This window comes from Acomys russatus, chromosome 4, assembly GCF_903995435.1.
Source record: "Acomys russatus chromosome 4, mAcoRus1.1, whole genome shotgun sequence".
NCBI classification, from domain to species: domain Eukaryota; kingdom Metazoa; phylum Chordata; class Mammalia; order Rodentia; family Muridae; genus Acomys; species Acomys russatus.
Window position 1 is genome coordinate 49,167,358 of NC_067140.1, and position 25,103 is coordinate 49,192,460.

General features: G+C 41.7%; 1 protein-coding gene across 1 annotated transcript in view; it reads right to left on the reverse strand.

The window, feature by feature from the left end:
* The window catches only part of Ryr3 (ryanodine receptor 3), a 532,014-nt gene that overhangs the window by 91,309 nt on the left and 415,602 nt on the right, over positions 1 to 25,103 (reverse strand). Inside the window, 11 exon segments of the mRNA XM_051144331.1 lie at positions 923 to 1,161; positions 9,668 to 9,728; positions 10,144 to 10,193; positions 16,991 to 17,112; positions 18,207 to 18,274; positions 19,022 to 19,137; positions 20,762 to 20,885; positions 21,000 to 21,075; positions 22,263 to 22,325; positions 22,467 to 22,613; positions 23,586 to 23,675. Coding sequence (XP_051000288.1) covers positions 923 to 1,161; positions 9,668 to 9,728; positions 10,144 to 10,193; positions 16,991 to 17,112; positions 18,207 to 18,274; positions 19,022 to 19,137; positions 20,762 to 20,885; positions 21,000 to 21,075; positions 22,263 to 22,325; positions 22,467 to 22,613; positions 23,586 to 23,675 — 1,156 coding nt within the window.

Consider the following 25,103-nt stretch of genomic DNA (forward strand, 5'->3'; position numbering starts at 1 on the left):
AGGGGAGAGAGGGAGGGAAAGAAAAAAGAGAGAGGGGGAGAGAGGGAGAATGAGAAAGGGAAAGAGGGAGAGGGAGAAGTTCTTGCATTTGCTTATCTAAACATTTCTTCTGTATTAAAAATAAATCTCACTAAATTGCATTGTGGTCTTCCCTATGTTTCTAAGGGAAAGGAGTTCTCAAGGAACACTAAGAGTTCTGTCAGCAGGCAACATACCCGAGCACATCTAGACCTCATACCATGGCTAGGATTACTTCAACAAAAGCAGAACTAATTTAATGCTTTATTTTCCAACCAAGCCCCTGCCTTGTTTCCATGACATAAAATGTGTACCTAATGGTAGTAACTAATGGAAGATATAGCCCAAGCTATTGACAACTGGCTGTTAAATCATATGGCACTATTTAAGCAGTCCTGAAGCTCGGTGACAGAATATGAACATGGTGGGGGTGGGGGGCGGGGCTAGACATGCTGCTAAGTACAACACAAAATAAAACCAACTGAAAGTTGAAAATAAATGAGATGATAACCTCTTTCCTTTGCTCCTGGCACTAATGAATAATTAAGGTTTCTTAACATGGAGCTCTGTGTCTGGAAACCCTGGTAGCTGAGTACTTCTGAGGTGTATTGCTCAGATAACCTTTTAAAATTAAACAGAAGCACAATAGCCCGTAGCTGGAAGAGCAGGTGGGAAACTGGTTCAGAATGAAATTGGAGAAAGATGAAATGTTCTATATTCAAATTAAAGAATTTCTTCCTTTTCAGGAGTCTGTTGATTCATTATTATTATTTTTCTTTAATCTAAGAAAAGTATGGGACATCTGTCTTTCTATTCTGCTCTCAAGGTCAACATAAGTGAGTGGGTCTCACATCTGTCTGTGGCCAGTGCATAGACATTGATGACAAACAGCAGTAGGACTCACAGAGTAGATCCACCCCAAACTGATGCTGAGCGATGTGCTCAAAGATGGATGTCAGGATGGGAAGCAGAGCCACTGTGGTGTAGTTAATATTCTGAGAAACACCTTTGATCTGCGTTCTGGAATGGGTAAACTTCCCCAGCTTCAGGTTTTCTGAGGTCTTCTCTAAGTCTTCTGCTGCATTTTCAAAGAATGCTCGCAGCCCGGCTTTCACCAGCTCTGAGCCTGACTTCATCACGGTCCTGCAAGTAAACAGTAGTCACAGCCAGGAGCACAGTTAAACTGTTGGATCAGCCCTCTTTACATGGTGGTGACTTGTAGGCAAACGGGGCAGACAGTGAGTTCTCTGGTCACCGGATGAGAATGTGTGGGGTCTGCTGGAGAGGTGTGTTTCCGTCTGGAAGAGACGCGGCTCTCTGGAGTTAGTGACTGAATGAGGGGCTTGTGGGGATTGTTGCGGAACTCTTCAGGACACACAGAGAACCATTTAGAATGAAACTGGTGTCAGTCACTTGTGATCTATGATTGCTGTAGCAGACTAGTCTCCTGGTACTATCTAATGAAAGGATAGCAGCGGTCCTTTTCTACAGGTCACTTAGAGTCAAGAGACTTTGTGTTATTTAGACAAAAGGAGGAGAAAAGGGAAGAGAGGAGAGAAGTCACCTAAAGCCTGTACTTCTCTTAGTTTGTAGAGTAGACCGAGGTTGAATGAGAGGAGAGAAAAGGGAGAAGAAAGCCAGTCCTCTATAAAGCCATCTTTACTAGATCACTGAGGCAAAGGGCAGTGAAATGTGCCCTGGGAACAGAGGAAGCTAACAGCAATTGAATTTGTCCCTCAAAAACTATTTAATAGAACTTGGAATTGGCTCTAAAAGCTTTCCTCTGGAGGAGGCTTGCTGGTCCCAGAAAGAGCCAGGTAAGAGCCTGCCCAGCTTTTCTCCTGCCTTCCAGGAGACACAGCTCTCAGAGCAGTATAATCTCCTCTCTGAAGGAGGCCTGCCAGGCCCAGGGTCATCCAGGCCTGTGGGTCCCTAGGAACAACAAGGTTAGAGCCTTCCCAGCCTTTCTTCTGTCCACCTGGGATGTAGCCAGCAGAGGACCACCCAAGCCTGCAGGTCCCCAGGAACACCCAGCCAGCAGAAGTGAGCAGTCTTCTGTTCCCTGAGCTCCACTATCAGGCCTAGGCTCTTCCTGCCTCCCTGAGGATTTCTGTCAGCATCAGGAACATCCAGCCAACACCAGGGACAACCAGATGGCTAAAAGCCAGCATAAATACACAATTAACAAGAGCTATGGCAATATGGCATCACCAGAACACAGCTATCTTACTACAGCAAGCCCTGGACACCCTGATACAGCTGAAGCTAAAGAAGACAACCTTAAATCCAACCTAATAAAGATGATAGAGGCCTTAAAACAGGAAATGAATAAATTCTTTAATGAAATATAGGAAAATACTATTAAACAAGTGAAGGACATGAATAAAACTGTCTAAGACCTGAAATGGAAAGAGAAGCAATACAGAAAACACAATCTGAGGAAATTCTGGAGATGGAGGACCTAGGAAAGTGAATAGGAACTACAGGCACAAGCATCACCAACAGAATACAGATGGAAGAGAGAATCTCGGGTGTGGAAGATACAATTGAAGAAATCGATAAAGCAGTCAGAGAAAGTGTTAAATCTAAAAAGTTCTTGACACAAAATATCCAGGAAATCTGGGACAGTATGAAAAGACCAAAACTAAGAATAATAAAAATAGAAGTGTGGTGGTGTACACCTTTAATCCCAGCACTCAGGAGCCAGAGGCAGACTCTACAAAGTGAGTCTGGGACAGCCAAGGCTACACAGAGAAACCCTGTCTCAAAACACAAACAAACAAACAAAAATGTAGTAGAAGAAGAAGACACCAAACTTTAAGGCTTTTCCAGTATTTTCAATAAAATCATAGAAGAAAACTTCCCCAACCTAAAAAAAAAAAAAAAAAAAGATGCCTATACACATACAAGAAGCTTACAGAACAACAAATAGATTTGACTAGAAAAGAAAATACTCCCACCACATAATAATCAAAACACTAAATGTAGAGAGCAAAGAAAGAATATTAAAAGCTGCAAGGGAAAAAGGCCAAGTCACTTATAAAAAGCAGACCTATCAGAATTACACCTGAGTTTTCAACAGAGACCCTAAAAGCCAGAAGGGCCTAGATGGAGAAAACAAGATATTCATGACAAAAATAAATTTAAACAATATCTATTTAGAAATCTAGCCATACAGATGATACTAAAGGAAAACTCCAACACAAGAGGCTAAATATACCCAGGAAAACACAGGAAATTAATAGCTCTACATCAGCAAAATCAAAAGAGGGAAGCACACATACCACACACATACAAGAGAAGCCCTAAAAACTTGTGGAAACTGAACAACTCTCTATTTAATGATCACTGTGTCAGAGAAGAAATAAAGAAATTAAAGACTTTCTAGAATTCAATGAAAACGAAGGCACAACATACACAAACTTATGAGATGCAATGAAAGCAGTGCTCAGTGGAAAGTTCATAGCACTAAGTGCCTTTATAAGGACATTAGAAAGATCCCATAGTAGCAATTTAAATGCACAGCAGAAAGCTCAGGAAAAAAAGAAGCAAACACACTCCTGAGGAGGCAGAAAATAAACTTAGGGCTGAACTCAATAACAGAAACAAAGAGAACAATACAAAGAATCAATGAAACCAAGAGCTGGTTCTTTGAGGAAATCAACAAGATTGACAAACCCTTAGCCAAGCTAACTAAAAGGCAGAGAGACAGTATCCAAATTAACAAAATTGGAAATTAAAAGGGGGACATACTAACAGACATTGAGGAAATCTACAGAATCATTAAGTCTTACTCCAAAAGCCTGTATTCTACAAAATTGGAAAATCTAGAGGAAATAGATGATTTTCTTGATAGAGTTCACTTACCAATGTTAAATCAAAATCAGGTAAACAGATTAAACAATCCTATGACCCCTAAGGAAATAGAATCAGTCATCAAAAGTCTCCCAACAACAACAACAACAACAACAACAACAACAACAACAACATCATCATTATCATCATCCCAGGATCACATGGTTTTAGCACAGAACTCTATGAGATTTTATAAGAAAAGCTAATACCAATATTCCTCAAACTATTCCACAAAATAGAAACAGAAGGAACATTATACTCATTCTATGAGGCCACAGTCACTCTGATATCTAAAATACACAATGACGCAACAAGAAAGAATTTCAGATCAATTTCCTTCATGAACATTGGCACAAAAATACTCAATAAAATACTCACAAACCTAATACAAGACCACAACAAATACATTATCCACCATGATCAAGCAGGCTTCATCATAGGGATGCAGGGATGGTTCAACATATGAATATCCATCAATGAAATGCATCATAGAAACAAATGGAAAGAAAAAAAAAATCACATGATCATCTTATGAGATGCAGAAAAAGCCTTTGACAAAATTCAACACCTCTTCATATCAAAAGTCTTGGAGAGATCAGGGATACAAGGCCCATACCTAAACATAATAAAGGCTATATATAGCAAGCCAATAGCCAACATCAAGTCAAATGGAGAGAAACTCAAAGCAATTCCACTAAAATCAGGTATAAGACAGGGCTGCCCATTCTTTCCACATCTCTTTAATATAGTGCTTGAAATTCTAGCTAGAGCAATAAGATAACTAAAGAAGTTCAAGGGATACAAATTGGAAAGAAAGAGTCAAAGCACCCCTATTCACAGATGATATTATACTATACATAATTGACACAAAAATTTTACCAGAGAACTCCCACAGCTGATAAACATATTCATCAAAGTGGCTGGATACAAAATTAGTTTTAAAAAGTCAGTTGCTCTCTTGTATACAAATGATAAGTGGGCTGAGAAAGAAATTAGGGAAACAACAGCCTTCACAATAGCACAAATAATATAAAGTATCATGGTGTAGCTTTAATCAAGCAAGTGAAAGACATGTGTGACAAGAACTTCAAGTCTCTGAAAAAAGAAATGGAAGAAGATATCAGAAGATGAAAAGATATCCCATGCTCATAGATCAGTATGATTAACATAGTAAAAATGGCCATCTTATCGAAAGCAATCTACAGATTCAATGCAATCCCCATCAAAACATTAACACAATTTTTATAGACCTTGAGATAACAATTTTCAACTTCATATGGAAAAAACCAGAATAGCTAAAATAATACTGTGCAATAAAATAACTTCTGGAGGTACCTCCCTCCCTGCTCTCAAGCTGTATCACAGAGCAATAGTAATAAAAAAAACTGCATTGTATTGGCGTAGAAACAGACTGACTGATCAATGGACTCTAACCAAAGACCCAGAAATAAACCCACACATCTATGGACACTTGATTTTTGACAAAGAGGCCCAAACTATACAATGAAAAAAAGAACACATCTTCAACAAATGGTGCTGTTCTAATTGAATGCCTACATGTAGAAGAATGCAAATAGATCCATATTTATCACCCTGCATGAAACTCAAGTCCAAGTGAAACAAAGACTTCAGCATAAAACCAGATACATTAAATCTATTAGAAGAGAAAGTGGGAAAGAGCCTTGAACTCATTTGCATAGGAGACAAATTCCCGAACAGAACACCAACAGCTTAGGCTCTAAGATCAATAATAAATGGGACCTCATGAAACTGAAAACCTCAACAGAACAAAATGGAACCTTTCAGGGATTAGAGAAAGATCTTCACCAGCCCTACATCTGACAAAAGGCTAATATTCAAAATATATAAAGAACTCAAGAAATTAAATGCCAACAAATCAAATAATCCAATTAAAAAATGGAGTACAGAGCTAAACAGAGGCTTCTCAACAGAGGAATCTCGAATGGCTGAGGAACATTTAAAGAAATGCTCAACATCATTAGTCATTAGGGAAATGCAAATCAAAACAACTCTGAAATTCTATTTTATACCTGTCAGAATGGCTGAGATCAAAAACTCAAGTGACAACATATGTTGGTGAGGATGTGGAGAAAGGGGAGCACTCCTCCATTGCTAGTGGGAGTGCAAACTTGTACAACCAATTGGAAATCAATACATGCGGTATGTACTCACTTATGGCAGATTTTAGCCATAGTACAGGATAACCATACCACAATTCACAAATCCAAAGAAGCTAAGTAACAAGGAAGGCCCAAGAGAGGATGTTTGAATCTCACTCAGAAGGGAAAATAGAACACACAGCAGAAGTGGTTGAAGAGAGGGAACAGGATAGGAGATGAGGTGCTGAAGGAAATAAGGGTGGGGGTCAGATGTGGGGAGAGCTGGGATGAGAAGACAGAGGGCTTGCAGAGAGAAGAGAAACTGTGGGCGGGGGCATCTCTGAGACAAGCTAGAGAACTACTAGAGGGTCAACCTGTAGTATGGTGGAGGATATGGTGGTGACTCCCACTGAGACTCCTAGTAGTGGGGATCATGGAGACTGAAGAGGCCACCCTTTAATCAGACAAGACTCCTAATGGAGGGAGGGGAACACCAACCACACACAAACTTTGACCCCAAATTTACCCTGTCTACAAGATATGTAGGGATAAAGACAGAGCAGAGATTGAGGGAATACCCAACCAGTGCATGGTCAGACCCGCACCAAGGGAGAGAGCCAACTCCTGATACTATTAATGACATTCTGCTATGGGAGAATTGCAGATGGGACATTGCAGATGGGAACCTAGCATAGCTGGCCTCTGAGAGGCTCCACTCAGCAACGGATGGAAATAGATGCTGAGACTTACAGACAAACATTGAATGGAGCACAGGGAGCCTTGTGGAAGAGTTGAGGGAAGGATAGAAGGACCGGAGGATACAGGAGCTCCACAAGAAGAGCAACAGAGACAACTAACCTGGGCCCAAGGATGCTCAGAGAGACTGAAGCATCAACCAAGGACTATTTATGGGCTGGACCTAGGTCCCATATACACATGTACCTGATTGACAGCATGGTCTTCATGTGAGTCTCCTAGTAAGGGGAGCAGGAGCTGTCTTTGACAAGGACTCTGTTGGCTGCTTTTCAATTACTTTCCCCTGGTGGGGCTGCCTTGTCAGGCCACCTTGGAAGAGGATGAATTTAGTCCTGATGTGACTTGATATGCTGGGGTGGGTTGGCTGGGGATGGGCAGGCTCCCTTTTTCTAAGTTGTAGGAGATGGGGGGTACAGGAAAGAGGTAGGGAGGGTAGGACAGGGGAGGATAGGAGAGAGGGGGCTGCGATTGGGATGTAAAACAAATAAATAAATAAATAGCTTAAGAAAAAGAACTTGGAATTGGAACAAAAGCTGTATGTAGTCTATAATTTTCCACATTGTGACATCTTCTTCAGAAGACAATGACAGAATTCCTTTTAGGGTAGATGCTCTTTATCTTAAAAGTTTTCTTTGTAATTATCAAACATATCAGGACAGTGAAGACCGCCAGAAGGCTTGCTCTGATTTTTTATAAACACCCTTCTCTGTAACCTGAGAACCAGAGTGCTCCTGTAATGACCCCTGATATTGTTCTTTTAAAATTATTATTATTATTATTATTATTATTATTATTATTGTTATTATTATTGTTATTGTTATTATTATGTGTGTTGGTATCTATGTATTGGCCAGAGGCTAATGTTGTCATCTTCCTTGACTGTCTATCTTATATATTGAAGTAGGGTCTCTCCTTTGACCCCAGAGCTCAGTACTTTGGTTAGTCTAGGTAGCCAGCTTGCTCTGCAGATGCTGTCCCTGCCTGAGTGCTGATGAGTTGCTTTAACCACTAGATATTTTTGTGGATTCCGGGGATCTGATCTCCTGTCCTTTGCTTGTTGGGCAAGTGCTTTTACCCAATGAGCTATGTCTCTAGCCCTTATTATTTTTCATGGGCTTCAGTTTGTCACAGATTGTCACCTTTGGTCTACCTTCTTAAGAAGGTAGCTCCGTTTTGCATTAGATCTTGAGGGGTATGTTCTCTTCCTGACTCTGATAAGGACATTTATTATTGTTATTGTTGTTGTTGTTGTTATTATTATTATTATTATTATTATTATTATTATTATTATTATTATTATTATTATTATTATGTTTTGAGACAAGGATTCACTATATAGCCTTTTGGCTGGCCTAAACTCACAGAGATCTTCCTGACTCTGCTTCCTGAGTGTTGAGATTAAAGCCATGTGCCACCACATCCAGCATAAGGACCTTTTTTCTTCTTTATTTATTTGTTTATTCTTCTCTCCTGTATTATATACCTATCACAGTTTTCCCCTTCCTCTACTCTTCCCAGCTCCCTACTCTCCCCTCGATCAGCTCCTCTTCTGTTCTCTTTCAGAAAAGAGCAGGCCTCCTAGGGATATCAAGTGAACATGGCATAACAAGTTATGATAAGACTGGGGACAAACCTCATAACAAGGCTAGATGAGGCAACCCAGCAGGAAGAAAAGGATTCCAAGAGGAGACAAAAGAGTCAGAGACAACCCCCACTCCCACTGTTAGGAGTCCCAGAAGAACAGTAACCTAAACACCATAACATACATATCTGCAGAGGACCTATGCGGGCACATACAGGTTCCCCTGATTGCTGCTTCAGTCTCTGGAAGGCCCTATGAGTGCTGCTTAGCTGATTCTATGAGCCATGGTTTTAGAGTGTACTCAACCCCTCTGGCTCCTACATCCTTCTTCCTCATCTCCCTTGTAGACTCCCTGAGCTCTGTCTAATGTATTGTTGCGGGTCTCTGAATTTGTCCTCATCAGTTCCTGGATGAATCCTCTCTGATGATGGTTATGCTAGGCTCCTGTAAGGACCGTTATTAATAAGCATGTTAAAAAGAACCCCTGTATTTCTTTTTACTACTTATCTATTTTAAAATATTATATATTTTAACATTACCAGAACTGTGCATTTTTTTAAAAAATAAAATCTCCTCGGCTATCCTTCCTGCAGAATATCAAGTTATCTTGTATCTTTTATTTTTTTAAACAGGGTTTTACTATTAATCCAAGGATGGGTTTGAACTTTTCATCTTTCTGTCTCTGTCTTCTACATGCTAACATTACAGGCATATCTACATCATCAGCTATCTGATGTATTTTTAAAAATCATATTTATTAATTTATACATATATATGTGTGTGTAGGCATGGAAGCTAAAAGGATGATTTTTGGGAGTCAGTTCTCTCCTCCAATATGGGTCACAGGGATTGAACTTGGCTTGCCAGTGCCTTTACCTGCCTGGCTCTTTCCCTGGCTCCCTATATACTCTTTTAGGAGGCAGATATCCCTCAATTTTCTTCCTGTCCATGTGTAACTCAAAATGATATTCTTCATCTCTTAGGATGACAAAGGTTTCACCACCTGCCAGTATGTGTGAACTGTGGGTGTGCATCCTGTGCATGAGTGTGGGTGTGCATGTGTTCGTTGTATGTGTGCATGTATTCCTGTATATGTGTGTGTCTACAGTTAGGTACAAATTGAATGTTGATATGTTATACATTTTATTGCCTTAAAAGAGAGCTTACTAAGAAAGGGTAAGAGCTGGTCAACTGTTACAGATTTAAGATAGTCCGCGACAGTAGGTCTGAACCGTGGGAATAAGAAACAGAGTGCTGACTTCTAGGGCCATCTTTGTTTATTTGGGGGCCGAGAGGGCATCATATGGAGCTGTTAGAAAGAAAACATCAGACTTACCTTGTGTCAAGTGTCTGAGCTAAGATGTGAAGACAGCTCACCATTGTAGTTGAATCACTCCCTAGAATTAAAAAAAAAAAAAAAATCACCTGCTACTCCCATAAACCAGCCTGATTGTTAAATGCAGCCTTCTTAATATGGATTAAGCCTTAGCCCCGTATAATTAGCCAGCAACACACGAAGTGCCAAGGCTGTGTTCAGGGACAAGGTATTTATCTCTGGTCTGACACAGCCTCTGCTTCATGATGGATGTTACAGGCAGAGCTTAAAACATTCATTGGTGTGGAAAATCTGAGCTGTTAAAGGGGCAGAGAGGTCATTAATCATGCTTCAGAGCAATTTTCTATGGGACATTTAGGTGACACTTCCGTCCCAAGGTGCAGGCTTTTGAAGGGAGCCACAAATGAAGGCAAAACGGAAGCTCAAAACAATTACAGGAAGATGTGCCACCTTTGGCAACACGTCCCCTTACTCACCAAAGAGGGAAATCCTGTGTCTCACAAGAGCGGCCAGCTTGCAGAACAGGCTAAAGCAGAAAAAAGTTGCAATTCAGAAGGCAACCAGAGACTCAAAAAGTGATTTTTACCCCATCGTCCCACCCCTCACATGTGAAACAATGCAGACTGGCACTTTAAGAGGATGCTTCATGTCCTCTGGAAGGTCCTTGGAACCATGCTTAGGAAAATAATGTGGTCCACACTGCCTTGGTGACGAATCATGAAAGGTCCTTGCAGGCAACTCCATCCTACTAAAAAAAACCTCTGTAGTGAGAATAGTATTTGGCAATGGCCGTGTGCAAACTTTCCTTGGTGATAGACACTATGTGTTAAAATGTTCATTCATGGAACATGGTGGGGGGCAGAGGTGAGGATGCTAAAAGGCAGCATGCTTTTCTGTCATTGCAATGAACTGCAAACCATTTTGCAACCTTGAAGTGGAGTGTGAAGCTTTAGTTAGAAGATGGAAAGAAAAATGTCAGGATTAGAAAAAAACATTAATTGTTAGAGTAGGGAGTAGGAGTCTGTTAAACACAAAAACCATTTTAAGATGTACATTTTTAGCTATCACTTTTTATTAGTCTATAGTCTGCCCTAGTTGAGTCCTTGGGAACTAAGAAGCTGCTATCATCATCGTCTTCTTCTTCTTCTTCTTCTTCTTCTTCTTCTTCTTCTTCTTCTTCTTCTTCTTCTTCTTCATCATCATCATCGTCATCATTGTTGTTATTGATTGTTGTTGTTTGTATTCCTGACTCCTCTCTGTGCTTCCCTTATACTTTTCACCATGGAGCCCCTTGAGGGTTGAACTATACTTCATCAATTGTAGTTAGGAAGCAGTCTTGTAGATGGTTCTGAGCACGCTGCTGACTGAGCACATCCAGGGATGCTGTGACTGCAGTCCACATATGTGGGTGATACTTTTGGGAGGTAATTCCTATGAACTCTGACATTTGACCCTGACAAGAACTTTGCATTCCCTTCAGGAAGCAGGAGAAAAGAAAGAAGGCTGGCTAGTAGGGAAAACAGAGACAGGACACTGGTGCAGACCATAATGCTCCAGTGAGACTCAGCTGAAGTCGTAGGCTCACATTCATGACTTGTATTAGAGATCTTTGCCTCTCATAGGACAGAAGTCTCCTTAGGACAACTCAGAGAAGAAATGCATTCCAAATGTATCCTGCATTTTTTTTGGGGGGGGCGCTATCTTGAAAAATCATAGACAAAGCCACTGTCAATTAGTAGAAATAAGTCAGAATCTGCATGGCCTAGAGCTTAAGAGCACTCACAGAAACATGGCAGCTAATGCGAAGGTAATATGGGCTGTTGCTTATTTGAGGTGAGCTCATGGGATGGAGGTGGAGAAAGAGTACTAGACAGTGTTGCCTGTACTGCCAAGGGTTAGCTCTGTGCTTGGCCCGTGAATTACTAGGCTATATTTCTTGGTGAGGCTCCTTCAATGCTTTCTGCTCAGTGTGAGCTTTCTCTGTAATCAAATAGCTCTACATAAGCTTGAGATCAGCTCAGAAATCTGGAAACACTTCAACTGGGTGGACATGCATTTTGTATAAATAGAAAGCACGTGTTCTTTCTCCCTAAAGTATATGGTTGGGCTATTTGGACTGGATACCGGAGTAGTTTCCTTCACTCAGAAGTGCTTTCTCACACTTGTAGAAGCCAGCACCTGAAATATCAAAGACTTGTTGCTGTCTCCTTAAGAGTCCATGATTTAAGTAAAAGAATTGCTGTGTTGGGCTAGTTTCTGTCAGCTTGACACAAACAGAGACATGTCTGAAAAGAGGGAATCCTAATTGACAAAATAACCTCATGAGATTGGCCTGTAGGCAAGTCTGCAGGGCATTTTCTTTCTTTTTTTTTTTTTTTTTCCTTTCTTTCTTTCTTTCTTTCTTTCTTTCTTTCTTTCTTGTTGCATTTTCTTGATTAATGATTGATGTTGAAGTGTGATGTGTGGGTGTACCATTCCTGGGTGTGTGGTCCTGAGTGTATAAGAAAGCAGGCTGAAGCCGGGCGTGGTGGCGCACGCCTTTAATCCCAGCACTCGGGAGGCAGAGGCAGGCGGATCGCTGTGAGTTCGAGGCCAGTCTGGTCTACAAAGTGAGTCCAGGATGGCCAAGGCTACACAGAGAAACCCTGTCTTGAAAAACAAACAAACAAACGAACAAAAAAAGAAAGCAGGCTGAGCAAGCCATAAGGAGTAAGCCAAAAGCAGCACTCCTCCATGACCTTCAGTTCCTGCCTCCAGGCTCCTGCCTTGAATTCTTGTCCTGACTTCCTGGATGATGGCTGGAATGTTACCTGGAATTGTAGAAGGGAGTAGGTCCTTTCCTCTCCAAGTTGCTTTGGGTCATGATGTTTTATCATAACAATTAAAACCCTAAGACAATTAATTACCTTTGCTCCAAAACAATGAAGGGCTAGAGTTCCCAGGAGCTCAGAGCTTAAAAATGATAAAGACTGGCATGGTGACACAAGCATTTATTAGCCAGGACATTCAGGCTATAGAGAGAGGCCCTATCCCAAAAAAAAAAAAAAAAAAAAAAAAAAAAGGAGATAAAGAGATAAAATGAAATTATTTTAAAAGAGAAAGCATCAGATTAAAGATGAGGTAGATGGGAGTCACTGTCAACAGAACAAAGCAACAGCCTACAGACTGGGAAAAGATCTTCACCAACCCTACATCTGACAAAGGTTTAATATCCAAAATACATAAAGAACTAAAGAAATTAAACACCACCAAACTAAATAAGCCAGTTGAGAAATGGGGCTCAGAACTAAACAGAGAATTCTCAACAGAGGAATATCGAATGGCTGAGAAACACTTAACACTCAATGTCTTTAGTCATCAGAGAAATGCAAATCAAAACAACTCTGAGATTCCATCTTACACCCATTAGAATGGCTAAGATCAAAAATTCAAGTGACACCACATGCTGGCAAGGATGTGGAGAAAGAGGAACACTCCTTCATTGCTGGTGGGAATGCAAACTTGTACAACCACTTTGGAAATCTATCTGGCGCTTTCTCAGAAAACTGGGAATAGGGCTTCCTCAAGACCCAGCTGTTCTACTCCTTAGAATATACCCAGAAGGTGCTCCATCACACAATAAGGACGTATACTCAGCCATGTTCATAGTAGCCTTATTCATAGTAGCCAGAACCTGGAAACAGCCTAAGTGTCCCTCAGTAGAAGAATAGATAAAGAAACTGTGGTACATTTACACTACGGAATACTACTCAGCTATTAAAAACAAGGAAATCCCAAAATTTATGGACAAATGGATGGTACTAGAAATGATCATACTGAGTGAGTTAACCCAGAAGCAGAAAGACTCACATGGTGTATACTCACTTATAACTGGGCACTAGCCCAAAAGGCACGTCTCACAAAAGTCTTCACTTACCAGGAGATTGGGATAGATGTGAGGACATCCTACTGAGACTCTAGGTAAGAGAAATATAGGAGATGGGGAAAGAGAAGGACCCAGAGGGTCCTAGAAACCTACAAGAAGAACATTGTGATGGGTGGATTTGGGCCCAGGGGGGTCTGCTCAAACTATTGCACTAACCAAGGACAATACAAGTAGTAAACATCGAACCCCTACTCTGATCTACCCAATGGACAGCACATTCTCCACAGTTATGTGGAGAGCGGAGACTGACTTTGACATGAACTCTCATGCTCCAAATTTGACCACCTCCCCTTGGTGGTGAGGCCTAGTGGCACTCAAAGAAAGAATAATCAGGCTACCAAGATGAGACTTGATAGCCTATGACCATATAGTGGGAGAAGAGGTCCCCCTTGGTCTTAGACCTAGGGGAGGGGAATAGGGTGAAAGTAGGAGGGAGGGAGGAATGGAAGGATACAAGTGATGGGATAACAATAGAGTTGTAATCTGAATAAATTAATAAAATTAAAAATAAATTAAAAAAAAGATGAGGTGGACTAAGAATGAAGGCTTCAGTAAAGAGGAATATGATGGGCATCAGAGCAGGAGCTAAGACAAGAGATTTTCTAGTTTTAGACCAGAGAGAGAGAGAGAGAGAGAGAGAGAGAGAGAGAGACAGACAGAGACAGAGACAGAGACAGAGACAGAGACACAGAGAGAGAGGGAGGAGCTGGACATTTAACCTTTAATCCTAGCATTTTGGAGGCAGATTTTTGTGAGTCTGGGGGCCTATCTGACTTACATAGTGAATTCTAGGCTAGCCAGAACTACACAGTGAGAGCCTGTGTCAAAAACAAATGAGCAAATAAACAACTCCTCCAGTCCCTTAAGCAAAACAAAAAAACAGACAAAAACCACAGGAAAAGAAGAGTAAAAGAAATGGAGGAAAGAAGAAGAGTCTGCTAGGGAAAACACATGCAATGCAAACACAACTGCTTCTGTGGGAGACACTAGCTCACGGATGGATTTGGAAGCTATTTGCAAGGCTGATCAGCTCTGAGTTGTATTCCATCCATGACAAATGGTGCCTGGTTGAACAAATGTTACATTTCCATGAATTAATAGTCTAAGATCAACAGATGAAGAAAACAGATGCACCTGCCCGCTGCTGGATTATCTGAGTGTCTTGCATGTCTCCCCCACCCCATTTCCCTAGCTCTTACAGAACACACTAGTTGAACCTAAGGCTTAAGATCCTAGGATCAGTGCCTCATTCCAAAGTATGCTGTTTTGGCAGCACCGGCCGCCTTCTGTCTTGATCTAAGTGATCACAGTACAGAAGTGGCATACAATGTGATGAGGGCTCCATTCTCAGTCTTAACCACCTGTGACACTTTGGCTACCAGAGTAAAGCTAAATGCACCTCAGAGTCCTGTTTTGTACAATGAAGACTGTAAGACACGGGTAGTACTTTGAATTTGACACATTGTGAGGTTTCACAACCATTCGTACCCATATGGGCAGTAACTCTTGCATATGAAAAATTAATTTCAGTGCTTGTCCACATAGAGGGTTTTATGTTAGGCAAATCTTCAAGCTGAATATATTTCCACAGAGTCTGATCGTTAGTAGCTGAGCTCTTATTCAGTATGATGTGCATTTGCATTCACTGTCAATGGAGAGCATTTAGGCTTTCACTATCCCCTTTAGATCTTTGCTATTTAGAAGTCTAATCCACAGTTGGCCTTTTGTTGATCAAACGGAACCTGAGGCATGTGAGCTAGCACCTCTCAGCCTCATTATAAAGCTCCCTCTATGTTAAGGTCTGTTAAGGTACCCCTACTTTATGCCTAGAGGAATGGTAGGCTGGTATGCATGTGTGTGTGTGTGTGTGTGTGTGTGTGTGTGTGTGTGTGTGTGTGTGTGTGTGTGTGTGTGTGTGTGTGTGTGTGTGTGTGTGTGTGTGTGTGTGTGTGTGTGTGCGTGTGTGTGTATGTGTGTGTGTGTATGTGTGTGTGTGTGTGCGTGTGTGTGTGTGTGTGTGTGTGTGCGTGTGTGTGTGTGTGTGTGTGTGTGCTTGTGCACATTTGCCTGTCCATCTAGCTATCAGGACATGATATCTGGTATTCTTTCACTCTCTGCCTTATTCTGTTAGTGACAGTGTCTTCCACTGAATGTGAAGCTAGGCTGCTGGCCAGCATAGTCCAGTGATTCTCCTATCTTAGCCCCTGTAGCACTGGAGTTACAGGTGCACAAGCAGCCACACTCAGCTTTTCATTTGGGTGCTGAGATCCAAGCTCAGTTACCCACGCTTGAGCAGCAAGCACCCTTAGCCAGTGAGTCACCCCTTCAGCTCCGAGGCCAGCACTGATGAACAAACATTTAGGTCGGTTTATGGAGGTCCAGCTTTCAAATCTCAGATTATTCCCACTAGGACTTGGAAGATCTGAGTTTTAGGAATTTTAATCTTGCAAACTTGATGAGGAGGCAACTGAAAAGCAGTGTGTGCTTCGATGTTGTGTGCTTAATTTCCCCAGGCTTCAGAAGAATCTTGGCCTTCTCAACAATATTTCAGGGTAATTGACCTGTGTAATGTATATATTTACCAAGCTCCATGAATACTCGAAACAGTGCAGTTCTATTAGCTCCTGAAATTACCAAGATGTACACAAAGACAAACAAATTCTAATCAAGTTGGGCGGTGGTGCACACTTTGATCCCAGCACTTAGGAGGCAGAGGCAGAGGCAGAGGCAGAGGCAGAGGCAGAGGCAGGCAGATATCTATGAGTTCAAGCCCAGCCTGGTCTACAGAGTGAATTCTAGGACATCCAAGGCTACACAGAGAGATGTTGTCTTGAAAAACATCTCCCCACAAAAAAACAAAAACAAAAACAAACATTTTTTTATTAAAAAAAAACCAAGATGGTAATCAAGACTCTGAATTCTAATCATCATGTCAGGCATCATTTCTATAAAGAACTTGTCCCCACGTCACTGGTGTCTTACATAAGCCACATTAGCATTGAGAATGATGGTTTGAACAAGTCCCCGTCCCCCCAACCCCCTCTCATGTATTAGAAGCTTATCTCTAGGGTGTTACTACTGGGTGGTTAGGGATGCTCAGAGGATGGATTTGAGTGTGGGGTTTTCAGATCAATAGGACATGCCCTTCTGGAGATCTTAGGATTCTGCCATTTATACCTTCTAGCCATGATTTCAGCCCCTTGCCTCACAGTGAGTCCCCATTACTGCCCTCTGGACCCCCTACCACGGGATGAAAGAAAGGTGTCTACTCATCCTGGACTTGAAACCTCAGAACTGTGAGCTAAATGAACCCTTTGGCTTTGCTTATCTCAAGCATCTTGTTGTAACTACTCAAAACTGGCCAACACAGTAGCCTTCTCTCAATTCCACAGACTCACCTGGCCACCATTTCTTTCTCCTTATGGGAAGCATACCCACTGCTGCTAAGTGGCTTCAGAGGAGATGACAGGAAGTAAAGGCGGTGGTTGGTGAAGTACTGGTCAACCAGTGGCAGGAGAACCTGGAAACCAGCAAACATCATTCTTTAAAAAAAATTTTTTAAATTTATTTTTATTTTATGTGCATTGGCGTTCTGCTTGCATGTATGTCTGGGTGAGGGTGTCAGATCATAGAGTTACAGACTGGTGTGGGCTGCCGTGTGGTTGCTGGGACTTGAATCCAGGTCCTCTAGAAGAGCAGTCACCAAGCCACCTCTCCAGCCCCTCAAATATTACTCTTAATGTATCTGATCCAAGTCTATCTGACAGTTCCTTTTAAAGAATTTATTCTTGGTGAGCAAAGGCCTCTCAATGTTAACTGTGGATTTTCAGGAAATTCTATTTTGGGTCTCACTTTGGGTGATGATGATGATGATGATGATGATGATGATGATGATGATGATTATCTTAAGTGCTTATAACAAAGGAAAAGACACAAATAAATTTGCATGAGGATCTGATTTAAAGACAATAGTTGGGGAACTCAGGCTGCCTTCTTGGCCATTGCATCATAGGTTCACCTCAAGACATGGCTGAGCCCTTCCCTTAATAGTCTGTGTCTGCCTATCAGGGCACAGACATTGAAAGGCATTTGGTCCTCTGAGAAGGTTTATATGGACAACATTCATTGGTACCCAAGTGCATTCTTTCCTTTTCAGTGACAGAACAGACAGCTGATTTTAGTGGGACACAGAACCACTGAGCTGGGGAATACCTTATCCGGTTTCCCTCATAGCTAGAGTAAGAGAAAATGGTTTACTTGTGGCACTAGGTTAGAGCTCCAGAAAAGCACCAGCCTTCTCTCTCATGCCTTTTCCTTTACACATCCCTTTCCTACAAGATGTGATACAGTTGATTTAGTTTGGACCACAGTGACATGAAGCATGTTGTTAGGGATGGTGCAGAAGAAAGGAGGAGGATCCCAAGCCCCTAGGCTATGGTGTGGAGCTGAGCAGGCTGCATACTTCCTTGATGCTCCTATCCACACTGGGTCTGTTCTGCAACAGGGAAATACACCTCCACCTCACTGAAGCTTTTGGAGGTTGAAATCTCCTCAGTGGACCTCTTTAAATCATACTCCCAGCGGTAAACATCCTGAGCAAAGGAGAAAACTTACTTTGGCAAAGAATTTGATCTCCTGATCATGGGGAGACTTTTCCGTTTTCCCACTGCTGACAATGGCTTCTACAAAGACAGGGATAACATACTTTGTTCAGAGCAAACAAACAAACAAAATAAGCAATCGCAGTATTTTTAGAAGCAGAGCAGTTCTTTAAAAGCCAAGGAGCAAGCCTAGTTGCTTTTGCGAATTAACATCTTACAGAGCACTTTGTGACTGTACTGGTTGGGTGTGCCAATTCTCTCACAGCTGTTTCCCTACACCCTTTTCTGAAGCAGCCTCAGCAATGTCCATAGTCACAAAGCATGGGACTAGGATGAATTGCTTTAAAAAACAAAACAAAACAAAACAACAAAACAGCTGGGCGTGGTGACTCGTGCCTTTAATCCTAGTACTCAGGAAGCAGAGGTAGGTGGATCACTGTGAGTTAGAGGCCAACCTGATATACAAAGGGAATCTAGGAAAGCCAAGGCTACACGGAGAAGAAACCTTATCTTGAAAAACCAAAACACCAAACCAAACCAAACCAACCAAAGCAAAACAACAACAACAAAAAACAAACAAACAAAAAACAAAAAACCAAAACCAAAACCAAACCAAAACAACAAAAGAGCTGGTCAAATCCAGCAAAGAAGCCAAGAAACCAAGCTAATGTTTTTAGGTACGAGGGAATCTCAGCCACTGTTTTCCAGCCAAATCATATGTCTCAGTGAATCATGAACAACGGTGACATAAGAAGATCATTCCTAATTAGATCATTCTCTCTAAAGGAACACTAAATTCTTTCCTGTCATTTTCGCAGCTATACTTACCCAAGTGAGCAATAAACTCTTGAGCAGAGTCAACATATTTCAGGATCTTCTTCAAAAACTTGTAGGCAAATCTCTTCTCCATAGAGGAGGCATCCAGCTCCATGTCCTTCACACCTCTAGATTGGACAGAGATGAACCCCAGAAGTAGCAGAGAAAAGGATATGACTTTGGTATATCACCCATAACCCCCCCCCCCCCCATCTTGAATTTAGTTTTCAGTGGTGGCTGTTGTTCTGGCTTAGTGCCATGGCTCATCATATGACTGATCTACTCTTGCACTTGGATCTGACTGTGTGAGCATGCAACACTTTTGCTAAAGCAATTTCTTTGCACAGTCTCCAGAAAGATCTTTACAATTACTACTAAAAAATATTGAGGTGCAGGTAAGTCAGAGAGGATGACAAGTATTGCTCATAGGTTTGATCTGTATGCGCGAAATAAAGAGACACGAGCAAAATATAAATTATGTGGAATGATAAAAGCAATATGTTATTGTTAGGTGTCAAACATGGGACCAAGGGCTGAGATATACCTATTTAACATATCAGAGCAGACTTGGCCTCCAGGTTTTCCCAGCATTTCTCAGTCCCTACCTGTTACGGGGTACATTTGGCATACCCTGCCCTCTACCCCAAACTCTCTAGCCCAGGGTAGGCTGCCCTTTCCCTAGAGGCTCTTCCCTATATAACCCAGCCATTTGGGCTCTGCTGCCCCCCTTCCCCTTTGAGCAAGGAATTTTATCAGCAAAGTACACTCAGAATTCTTCTCAGTGTTAAAAAGAGGATTAAAGCAGGGCAGGGTGTCTTTCTCAAATGCTCCCCTGGAGGCTGTCTCTTGGAGCGTGACCTTTCCTACAATGTGGCAAATAAGTTTCTTCATATGAGCTACAATAGAAATATTTGTATAGTTGTTATTTATTTTGCATTAACAAGCAGAAATCTGTTAAAAAGCGAGATAGCTTTCTTGGCAACCATTTATTTGAAGAGGAGAAGGATCACTACGTTGTTTTTCATCTTACAAAAAAGTTAGCAAGCACAATGCTATACATAGCTCTCCATAGACATCTGATTGGTGAGTAAGCAAATTCCTTTAAGAGTTAAGCAGTTCAAGCCAACTTCATAGAAAACATTCATCAATATATGATAAAATGTCTTAGGACCCAGGGGGGTTTTAGCTGCAGAGGAATCAATTCCTGTGGTTCAAAAGCTGTGTCTGTTGTCTATGCTTGTTGCTCTTATTATTTATGAAGTTTAAAAAAAATACAAAACAATCAGATCAAAGTGTGAGAGAGCTGTTGGTTCTGTGAAAACCAAGTGGCTATTTTGCAAAGATTGTCAGCTGAAAGTTTATAGGTATAGTTTTGAATTAAGGCTAAGATATCTAAAAGGGACAGGGGAAAAAAAATCTAAAAAATAATCTAGCATACCAAACATCGTTTTGCTTGTGCCTCAAATCCTCATTTCTCTTTAAAGGCAGCTAAATTTTAAAGCTTCATGGGTGTACGATGAATGTGGTTTATAACTCCAAATGCTGGAGTAATATACCAAGAAAAAGCTTTGACTTAAAACATAATGTTTGTGAATACATACACATGCATTCTTTATATCCTCTTCAAAAGTTTCAAGCACTGTCTTTAATCTAATGGTTTCTGTAGGTGAATGATTAAATTCCCAATGGTGATTGAGATTAAGCTCCCATCACCTCCTCTGCCCCACTTACATCACATGGAAGATGACTTACCTAGAAACTATAATGCCATTCACCTGGAGGAATTTGAATAGGTCCTGGGCTTTCTCTCTATCTCTGAACTTTTCCTTGGCAGTCAAGGTGTCATATGGTACCAAAAGAGGGTGACTGCCACCACCTAGAGTCAGATGAGAGATAAACACAAACTGTGCCTTCCTTTGTACTTCGGGGAAAACATAGCTCCCACACTCTCAGTTCGCTTTTCCCTCGGGATGCTGTGAAGCAAGCTCACCTTTGCTCTCCAGCTCCAGTTTCTTCTTCTTGGCCCAGATATTGTGATAGTTCTCAGCCACCACCTCCACCATGCCCTGTGCCCCACCCCAGAGACATAAGTTAGAGAGAACGCAAGCAAGAATAATGGCTTGATATCTTCCAGGTTCTGAGCAGCTCCACCAGCTGCTACCCATTTGCTGCCAGAGGTCTACCATTATTAATTAGTCTGTGTGACACACCTCATTAGCTTTATATCATCCCATACAATAGAAAGTGATTTCAGATTCTGCCCTTCCTTTGCAGCGCATTATCCTGAGAGTTGAGTGCACTCATGAGAAACACACAATTCCAGCCAAAGCGGCACATCACCAGCACCTCATTGATCTTAGTATCATACTCTCTCACAAGATAGGGAGCTGGGCAGGTGAAGTCAAGGCAAAGTCAAGAATCTATGAAAACCTTTGCCTCAACCAACTTAAAAAAAAAAAAAAATCACACCTCAGTGTGAGACCGGGAGAAGAGGGAGATGGCTACAATGAGGATGTAAAATGAATAAATAAAAAAATAAACAAACTTAAAAAAAACCGCACACATTGCTGGAAGCTACTGTCGTTGAGGTTACAAAATAGAATGAGTCATTCTGTAAGGCTCTTTCAGCTTCGACCAAGAGCAAAGGATGTACTTTGGAACGAAAGTTCCTTAAAGGCCCAAGGGGCTGGTGTATTGGCATCTTCCCCAGGCTAGAGCAGAGGCCACAGGCATCTGTATATTCAGGAAGGAGGGAGTGCAGGGAAGCACCTCAAAGCTTTTAGTTGCATCTTTTGGGCTATATAGCTATGAACCCTACAATGGTTGCTTTCCTGCACCATTGTGGGGAAACAGCGTATCTCCTGCCGCACATGCAGGGTGTCCTTATGGCTTATGAGATTAATAAGGACCAGGCAAGCATTTCTACCCAGGCGCTATGTTTCACCAATTTTCTTTTCTTTTCTTTAGGGAGTTTGACATGAAGACATTGCTGATAGCTCTTCCTTTTACTAAGTCATCACCCTTTATGGCACTCTGAGAAGCACAGTCTCCCCTTCTTAGATGACTGGTTAATTCTCTGGTGTTTTCCCCACAGCCTTGGCACAACACAGCCCTCTTCAGGTTTGATATCGGCACAGTAGAATGTTCTAGGCACATTCTCTGTTTTTATCCTTTAACTCTTTCAGAGAGTAGCATGCACTGTACTGGAAATGCATAGAAAGCACTGATGTTCTGCATCTAGGTTGGTACTGACCTGGAGCTCCCTGGACAGCATAACATTTGAGAGATCTAGGGGAGCAGGGCTATAGCTGTTGCCCTAGGAGAAAAGAGGCAGTTACTAGGTTTGCCATTGTTTTCCTTCTTCCCATCAGCCTTCACAAACACATGGCTGCCCCATTCCTCCTCACTGTTCATCTTAGGTGGTCCCATCATCACACCCAAGTGTTGGCTGTCATACCTGATTGCTCTGGGACACACATCGAAGTTTCTCATTCTCTCTTTGTTGAACTAAAGCTTCTCCTTCTTTGGTCCTTTCCACCGTCCAGCCCACAGCCAGCATGGTTTTCAGGGACTCTCTGGCAGGCCAGCGATAAATTTCTTTCTCCTAGAGGAAGTTTACATAAAAGAGCCGTGCAGAACACACGCTATCCATCTCTCCACAGCACACTGAGGAGATGATTTGCTCATCCTTTCCTCACAAGGTCCAAATGTCATTTGAAGCATCTTGTGTGCAACACACAACCTTTTTGATATATATATATATATATATATATATATATATATATATATATATATATATATATATATATAATCCTACGCCTACAGTCTCTTTTACTAGGGGAAATGAACCAATATTATTAACAACATTATTTACACTTTATAAAGAAATGAAATACCAGGAAAAAATTCATTGCGTCCTATGTTTAAGATGGGACATTGTCAAAATGCAATTATACTAAGCTCTGTCTTGATCTTGGGAAACTGAATTTATTGGAATTAGAATTCTTTTGATGTATGTCCAATTTCATGAATGGCCAAAACTTAATTATATATATATATATATATATATATATATATATATATAATTTCTTACATATGATACTAAATTTAAGCTTACAAAAAATGTTTACTGATTGTAAAACCAGAATTCAAAGTTGAGGGGAACCATACTACTTAATTTTAAGAAAGAAAGAAAGAAAAAAAACAAAAGAAAAAAAGTGATCTATATCTACTTCCATGGGGACCTTTTATTCTCACACTACATATCAGAATTCTCTTCTTTCTAAATCTCTTTCTAGAAATTTCTCCTTCCTGTCTCAACAGCTTAAGTTAGACAAAACCTCTTCCTAGGCCAGTTGCATAATGAACACATTTCAGGTCACCTGTAAATTCTAAATAGGGGCTTCTTGACTCATGTTTTCTCAGAGCCAAAGAATAGAGTTGGTACTTGAGAAGAGACAAGCACAGTTTGCCAGCTCACGGAAGATACTAATGATTGTTAGACAGATGGATTGTCTGCTACAATGCTCAAGGAACGACACAGCATAGCCGCATGGTTACACATCCTGTTTCTTACCTTCTCTGTTAATGTCTTGAAAGGCCGTATCAGTGGGTGGGTCTTCACGTTTTCATCCAGAGAAATCCCATATTTCCATCCACTGTGACTCTGTGGAAATATTCTCAGTTCAGACAAAGAACCTGCCAGACGACCCAGATCTCTGTCTGTGTTCTCATGTAGCATAATGGATCATGACAGAGATTAAAAACTCCCTTAGCAAATGTCTAACTGGTCCTTTCAGGCTGTCAAGCCTGTGCCTCCAGTATCCTGACCTCTGCTCCCGTCTTCCTTCTTGGTCCAGCTACTGTCCTCTTCATTTTTTCGCTTGTAAGGTTTAGGGTCACTGAGAAGGCTGTTTCAAAAAACACTGAGAACACTGTGCCTCAGGTCAGTATGTCAAACTCACAGGAAGTGTTTGAGGCTCTGCCTCAAACTCACATCTACCACTGGCCAGATAACAGCATCTGCTTGGCAAAATCACAGCGGTGCATGCTTCTTAGGGTCATGGTAGCATAAGACTGTAGCACACCACTGGCAGATTCCGTCTTCAGTAGGCGTCTTGGGCACCGTGGGTACAGAGCTAAGTAGGAGCCACTGAATTCCACAGCCTCAAAGCCCAAAGACTCCCAGCTCTTCATTCTGTTCTCAATCTCTGCCTCTACCCATTTGTCAAATGAGCGTGTTTCCCAAGTTTCTATCCCTTCCCAAGAGACCCACACTTCCTGGCTTCTCTATCTATGTCTGTGGCTTCAGTTACCTCTGATGACTGATGTCAAATCAGTATTTTTTTTATTAATTTATTCTTGTTACATCTCAATGGTTATCCCATCCCTTGTATCCTCCCATTCTTCCCTCCCTCCCTCCAATTTTCCCCTTATTCCCCTCCCCTATGACTGTTCCTGAGGGGGATTACCTCCCCCTGTATATGCTCATAGGGTATCAAGTCTCTTCTTGGCAAACTGCTGTCCTTCCTCTGAGTGCCACCAGGTCTGCCCCTTCAGGGGACATGGTCAAATATGAGGCACCACAGTTGAGTGGAGAATGGAATATGACTTTCACACGCACTCTGGTGCCTCATATTTGACCAAATCAGTATTTCTAGAGCAGAGCTGACCCCTAATTCCCAAACACCATGAGCCTCACCTTTTGTATTTAGTAGAGAGTCTAAGGAGAACCCATCAGTTACTTCTTCAAATGCCCCTTCTTGCGGGTTCCTTGACCCCGGGGCATGTCCCGTCTTGAGCTCCTGCTCAGTTTCTAGTTATTTAAAAGGGGTGTCTTTGTTTACTTCTGCTCATACCTCACATCTCTCTGCCTCCCAGGCCCACTCTCCTCCCAGGCCCACTCTCCTCCCAGGCCCACTCTCCTCCTAGGCCTACTCTTTTGCCCACCTCTCTGGCTGGCTTCCTTCTTAGTACTGAGCATTCCTAGCTGACTGCACTAGCTTCCTACATACTCTCCTCTCCCTGCCTCCAATCTGTCACCTACCTATGGATTCATGCTCTACGATTGTTAGGCACAATGGTCTTGCTGAAG